The 7,311-nt window shown below is 39.7% G+C and overlaps 1 protein-coding gene across 1 annotated transcript; it reads right to left on the bottom strand.

The window, feature by feature from the left end:
- Positions 1-1,186: 1,186 nt before the first annotated feature.
- MSGN1 (mesogenin 1) lies at positions 1,187-1,705 on the bottom strand. Its single transcript, XM_056344739.1, has one exon. The coding sequence runs from the start codon at positions 1,703-1,705 to the stop codon at positions 1,187-1,189; it is 519 nt and encodes a 172-aa protein (XP_056200714.1).
- Between the last annotated feature and the right edge of the window lie 5,606 nt (positions 1,706-7,311).

The raw sequence follows: 7,311 nt of genomic DNA, 5'->3' as shown, positions 1-7,311 counted from the left end.
GGTTTTGCTCCTCTCTGTGTTGCTGGCCTTAGCACAGCCACGTTTTAAGAGTCAGTCTGCAGTGAGAGTTACAAAGCAACTCACATTTTTTTTGGTAATATGGTGAGACCTGTGCCATACCTGTCAGATGAAATTCAAAGTAATTAAGGATTAAGATTTATTTTTTTAATTTTGAAGTTTTGTGTGTTGTACTAGCTGTAGAAAACAGCTGATCTGACATCTTTTAATAAGGAGACATGGTTACTAGAGCCCTCCTAGGTTTCAGTACACCTTGAGGATAAAACTTTGCATCTTGCTAGTACCTGAATCAATTTATTTCATGTCAGAGAGAAGGAAGATAGCTCATTTGTTCTAGCAATTTGATGTACGAATGTCTCCTACAATTCATCAGGCATTGAAGCAAGGGGGGTTTAGGCATTAAACACAGAAATACTATATGTTTCTGTACGTATTAATGAAGAGGATAAGATTTAACAGCAATTTATCTATACAAAATGTCACTTTCCTTATATTTAATTGCCAGTATTTAGCATTCATTGCTAGATTTTATTTATCAATCAGATATATAATACAAGATACAAACTATGACACTGATACTTGTTTATGAGCAAAGATGTTCTCACTATTACTTTTTGCTTGACTTTGAGGTACAGTAGAAACGTGGATAAATAGACAATACTTGAACTAGCTATACATGTTTTTCATCATCCTAGTATTAAAGTGCCTACAAATCAATACACTGAGTAATCTTATAGTGTTTTGTCATTTACATTTTTAAAATTCAGTTTAAAACCTATGGATTTACTGTTGCCCTTCTTAAACAGAAGATCAGTCAGAACAGTGATATGTAAATCCTAGGAAGATCAGTTGGCTTTTTCTTTTAACTTTTTTATCAGACTAGGTTTAATATTTCCCAGAAGCTTATTATTAAAAAAAAAAAAAAAAAGACATAAAAAAAGCAAAAAGCAAGACTTCTGTCTTGGCAACCTGCAGCTCAGGTTTTTCAGGCAATCCTACATCACCTTCCAGCATCCCGTCCTATGCACAACGGTGGCCCTCTCTTTCCCTCCCTTGCTCCGTCCTCCTCTCACAACCCGTGCCACCGCGGTCTGGTGAGGAAGAAATTTTGCTGGTTTTTTGTTTGTAAAGACCCTGAGCGTGCTGGGGCAGGTGCCCCAGGCAGGGTCTATACCCGCTTGACGCTGTTGAGGAGCTCCGTCAGTTCGCTGATATACTTGATGGTGTACTTCAGGGTTTGTATTTTGGTGAGGGGCTGTCCCCTCTGGCTGTAGACGGGGGGCAGGTAGTTGCGCAGCGTGTGGAGTGCATCAGCCAGGGTCCTCATCCGCAGCTTCTCTCTCTCACTGGCCTTCCTTCTGCGCTGGGCAGACATCCGCACCTTGGTGCCCTTGGGCAGCCGAGCCTGCCCGGGGCTAGGCAGGTAGGCAGGGGTGAAGTCCACCAGGTTGTAGCCCACCAAGCTGCTGCCACCACCGCTGCCGTAGGGGGTATCCACCGCTGCCGGGCAAGGGGATGAGGAGTAGGATTCGAAGGAGGGTGTCGGGGATAAGCTGTGTGGAGACGAGACTGGGTGCAGCTCGAAAGACCCAGTGGTGCTTTTCCAGTCCCAGGATGATAAGCAGACAGAATGTTCTGAACCCAAAGCGTCTTCCATGTTTATCAATGTCTCGTGCAATTTGTCCATGCTGGAGGAGCACTCCGGAGAAGCAATGCCCTCTGCCCGCCAGCAAAGGCTGGAGCTGCTGGCTGCCGAGACCTTTTTATGATGGAGGGAGGAAAGTGACAGAGTGGGAACGTGGGTTTGGTGAGAGGAGTTCAAAGGAGCGCCACAAGTGCTAAGATGGAAAATGAACTCCTGATGTGCTAGTTTCTTCTCAGTGATAATTATCAACCTTCAGCTAAAAAGCCTTTAAGCTAACAGGCAACAGCAAGAAAGGAGGAAAAAAAGATTATCTTCTTGCAACTAAACCAATTAAGGCTGCACATCTACATTTAATGTTGTGCTGGGGGGATAAGTGGCGAGAGAGGAAAAAGAAAATTAACCAGTTTACAAAACAATTTACACAAGCAGAATTTAAAGATCATGACTGCTAACAGAAATCCTGTATTTAAGCTGTTGAGCTCTGATTTCAGTGTGACTGAAGGTGATGGCACTACAGCAGCGAAGATTTGATCTATGCTGGCTACTACTGATGAAGTCTCTCATTATCTGCATCTTAATAGTAAAAGTCAAAGATGGTTTGTTTGGATTCATGTGTGTTATGGCTCGGTGGATTTCTTTTATCATGAGACTGCAACTTCTCTCTGCATCGCTTTGGTTTTCAACAGAAGAAAGAACAGCAATGCATTCCCCTGCAGTCTGTAGATTAATTTGCTGGTTTAAGTTGTGACTGAGAAATCAAAAAGGGAAAACTAACTGTAAACAAAGTCAAAGCTCCATTTAAAAAAAGACACAGGAAAATGTGGTTTAAAATAACCAAAAATCTAGGAAATTAAATACATAGTGTATAAAATCTGGGCCCAAAGGTTTTAATAGGAATTTAATTCAAAATAATATACAGATTACATGCATTTAAGGGAAGACTAGAAGCTACTTCTGTAAAATTTTCTACCTCTAGGAATCCATTCTTATGCCAAAAGAACTTTTTCCAGCCCTGACTCAACACAATAGTGAAGTTATATGTTAAGCAGTTAAAGAGAAAATGTATATCCCATAAATTAATAACATTAAGAATGAGCACTTTTCATCTCCAGGCTTCAGAACAGCTTATAGTGATGATTAATGGTCTGTATTACTCTGGGAAAATGGATAAGCAGAGTTAAGGAGTAACTTGCCCAAAATCACAAAGCAAATCTTTAGGGGAGCCAGGAAAACTGTCTGAAACTACCGAGCTCTGCAGCTCTACTGAGCATCTCGGCTACCAGCCATGACTTTGTATTGGCCCATAAAGGAAGCAAAATAAAATGTATGATGAAAAGAAGGGAAAAAAGAATGCCAGCCTTGAGGAAAAAGAAAAGTAGGATTTGCTTTACAGATTCTTTCTGTGTGAACCATAATCCACGCTGAAAAAAGAGGAGGCATGCCTCTGAATGGTACATAGCTGAAGCAAGGTAAGGATTTCTGGAATACACAGTTTCTTTCTGATTGTGGAATCCTTGCTATAACTGCTCAGAAAAAAACCCAATCCAATACTCACCATAGTCATTAGGAAGACTTCTGTGAATTTTTGAGTTTGGGATTAAAATGTTGGGAAGCAGTTTATCGGAGACTTACTGATTTTATGCTGTGATGAATTAGAAAAAATGAAAAAGGAAAAGATTTTCTAGTTTCAATCTGGCCTGAGACAGCTTGACCATGATGGCATTTAAACCACACAGAAACGTGGGGCACAGCTCGTCACAGTCAGGATTGCTTTGGGTTTAGTGGTTATTCTATCATATTCTGAGCTCTGCTTTATTCCTTCTTTAAGGAAATTGTGCTGAAACAGTCCTAAGAATCACAAATGCTTGCTACAAATTAAAATTTAAGACCAGATGAATGACAGGTATTTTCTGTGACCTCAATGAATGGAATGAGTTTCATTGGGCACCAAGGCAACTGTTGCAAGTTCACAAGTTAGACACAAGGTGTAATTTAGCATAAATAGGGGACTCAGGTTTGTCCCAGTTAAAATCTTTCTCCACGTTTTCTCTTCTTCCTCCCCCTATTTGGGGCATTTATAGTGCCTCTTCCATTTGACGTGTCCCCCGCTCTTATTTTGTCTTTCACTTTTTTGATAAACACAACAATTAAAAATCTACAAATAGACAAAACTCAGGAGAAGGAGGTGGAAGAGGAGGAACTTCTGTCAGGGTGTGCCAAGAGAAAGCAGCCTGCAAATATATGTATGTGTGTACACACATATATTAAAATACACATATTGAATGTAATTATATAAACTGTTTTGCTCAGCAGTTTTGATTTTGGAATCAAATGTTAGTTAAATGCAGTCAAATTTAGAAGCAAAAATTTCAACAACCCACTTGTTCACTGACTATAAACAATGCATGTTGCCAATTAATCTATACCTCTAATCTATGCGTAAATAATAAAAGTGTTGCTCAGACACCAAGGGGGAAAAGATTTTGTGTGTGTCCAAGATGCCATTGCTGTAAATAACAAATGAACACAGTCTGATTTCATCTCTCTGTTCTTACATATAGGGATTCAGATGAGATTAGGCAGGGAAGAGGAATGTAAGTTACAGCAATAGCTATACCTTTTTTATAACTTATGGATAAATGTTTAGAGCAACCAAGGCAGGATATTAGACTATGTGGACAGCTGCTCTGGATGCGTGAAAAATCACTGGATTTTATAAGCTTATGCTTTTATAAACTGTTACATGGGCAAGAAGAAATTACAGGCTTTTCCTATATTAACAGATTAAGTGGCTAATGCCCATACTTGAAAACTGCCTTGCAGTTGTGCACACTGCTTTATTTCCATCAGGCTCCACGGAGCTATTTCAGCTTGGACCCACCCAGCTGTGTCCCACACATTGCCTGACTGTGGTTCAGGGGATGCCACTGAGGGTGTAGGGGTGAGCAAAGGGTTTACCCCTATGAAAGCAAGCTTTGCCAGAGCACGTGTCTTTAGAGCCAAAGGGGCCGTGGCTCTGTTTGCCCTACTCGTATAGATGCAGCCAATGGTTCAGTTTTGAAAAATAGCCGCCTATTTCTACCCACAGCCCTCAGGTTTCCAAACTGTACTCGCAGAAGTGTGCCTCAGTTTTGGCCCACTCAGGAAGCTATGTAATATCTCTTTCCATGATCCCCATATGACCCATAGCCTGTGTAGGTCAAAAGGCTCTCATGGTATGTAGCTGTTCTTGGATTAGTTAGGTTTGTATAGTGCTGTATTTCCACCTGCACGTATGAGAATCCCCAGTTAGGAAATTCTCTCTTAGAGACAATTACAACAGGAAAAAATTACTGGAAATGGTAGAACAGTTCACGGTGTTGTTTTATAACAAAGCCTTAAAAAGTACCGTACAGAGGCACTGGCAAGGCTACAGTCTGGATACCAGGTTTATTTTTCTATACCCTATGACTGTTATATATTCTCTAATTAAAGAGCTAAGAAAGTTTAGTATTTTAGGTGGCACCTTCCTAGAAAGTAAATCCATGAGGCGGGGGGGGGGGGAAGGGGGAAGTGTTTGCAATGTTTATTTTATTCTACCTCTCACAAATTTTAGGAATTACCTTTTTATCTGTCAGTAACGTCAAAACATTGAAGGGTAGTGAGATATGAGTTTAACACCAATGAAATGTGAACTGACACTTAAAACATGATAAGGCATTTTCTGCTTGACTGATACTTTTGATTTTCATTTCAGTAATTTATTCTGCAATATAAAGGCTAACAATCTTCATCTCCTTTAAAATGAAAGTTTTCCTGTATTTTTTAATTCATTATGGAAAGGAGGAGAAGGAAGCACGGAAGGAACAAAAATTTTTCCATTAAAAAAAACCAAAACCCACCACCCATGGAAAAGAACATTTTTAGACCTTCCATGTGTATCTGATTCAGGTTTTAAATTTAATATAAGTTGTCCAGATAATTGCTGTAATCTACGAGTGTGGTAGATAAATGCATTTTTTGTATACAGTTATTTAAGGACTCATCTACTTTTTTTTTTTTTTCCCCCTTATTTTAGAGTATATTTCCACCAAGCTGTGAGTTTGGTAGGAGAAAAAGATTTGTAACAATAAGTAATAAATCATATTGGATGGGAAGATTGCAGGCTGAAATGGAGCAAACATGGATAAATGTGTTTCAACAACACTAATCCCATAACAGTCAGGCTCCTTTACAATTAGGATAGAAGTCTAGTCTTATTTTATTAACAAGAAACAGATCATACTAATATCCTTGTAGAGCACTTAGATGATAAAGCCTCATCTTGTACTTTGTAGCAGAAGAAAATATCTATCTCCCAAAAGCTTTTAAAGTCACTTCATCTCTTATCTAACAAGAGGTTTCCCAAGTATTAGATGCTTGCTGCCTGCTCGCTGTGGAGGTGGCTGTAACCATCCTGCTTTACACAGGCAAGACCAGGAGTCAGTCAGCTGTGTACAAAATGTGGGGCAAGCAGCTGCAGGTCTCACTAACTTCAGCAGACGCAGCAGGTGTTCAACACTTCTGAAAACTAGTGTTGAACACCTCAGTTTAAGCCCAAGCTGGCAATAAAGGAAGGAAAGGATCCACCACATTTGTTATCCAGAGTCACATTAGCCACCAGACAATGCTTCTCTCCTTTTTAAGGCTTTCCCTCATTTTGGATAGATGACTTTTTTTGTTTTTTAAATGAATAGATTTTGCAGCTTTTTTTCTACTTGTGGAAGATGGTTTAATCTGGGTCCAGCCTCAACTGAAATGAGACTTCTAGGTAAGCCAGCTGGTCAACAAATATATACTTTTCTTCTTTTTTTTTTGTTTTGTTTGTTTTGTTTAGGTCAATATGCCAAAGGATACAGATGAATAGACAGCTACAATTCCCAGAGGGAAAGAAGGCAGTAAGAGAACCAGGACTGAGTCTGAGTCTAGCCCTATGAAAGGGAGCCCACAAGCCTTATTATAATCAATGAAAACCACATGTAAATTGGATGTCTAATTGTTATTACTGCCTTTAGCCAAACAAACCTGTGGCTAGCACAAGAGAAAACATTCATTTGTTGTAAGACCAGAAATAGGTTAGTTCTAGTGCTGTTAAAAATTCCTGTGTTAAACTTAAAACCTTTAATGTTCTCAAAGGTGCAACTACAAAATGCCAAACTAAGAGCCTTGTTATGGGGAACAGTCAAGTAAGTATCATTGCTTTCACCAAGGCTTTGCATAGTGACAAGCATCTCTCTGGTGTTGTCCTGGCAGGATCAGGATCTATCTATTCGCTTTACATCCTCAAATGTAAGTATTTGATCCTTCAAAAAATGGCAGTCTCCATCGACTGACAAGTGACATCAGCTCCGCAATTCATTTAAAACATCTGATCTCCAACCAACTGGCTTCCCAGATGAAAAGGCCTATGTGTGGAATTTACACCTACCCACCTTTTAAGTAGGGAGTTTATTACCTAGTGGTTTTCAGCTGATATTTAGGAATGTCTTTTTAATACCCCTGTTAACAGAAGTTGAAAGGAGGTTTGAGTATGTGGTTGGTCTTTTAATGTCTACTGGCTACTCCAGCCAGAAGGAAAGGGCAAAGCTGGGGGAGGAAGGGGAGCCTAACAAGTTTATTTTGCTCAGAAA

Source organism: Falco biarmicus, chromosome 6 (assembly GCF_023638135.1).
Source record: "Falco biarmicus isolate bFalBia1 chromosome 6, bFalBia1.pri, whole genome shotgun sequence".
Lineage (NCBI taxonomy): Eukaryota > Metazoa > Chordata > Aves > Falconiformes > Falconidae > Falco > Falco biarmicus.
This window is presented reverse-complemented; position numbering and strand designations above follow the sequence as displayed.

What these genes read in the sequence shown, in the direction of transcription:
- MSGN1 (XM_056344739.1), bottom strand. Translation starts at nt 1,705, where the DNA reads ATGGACAAATTGCACGAGACATTGATAAACATGGAAGACGCTTTGGGT.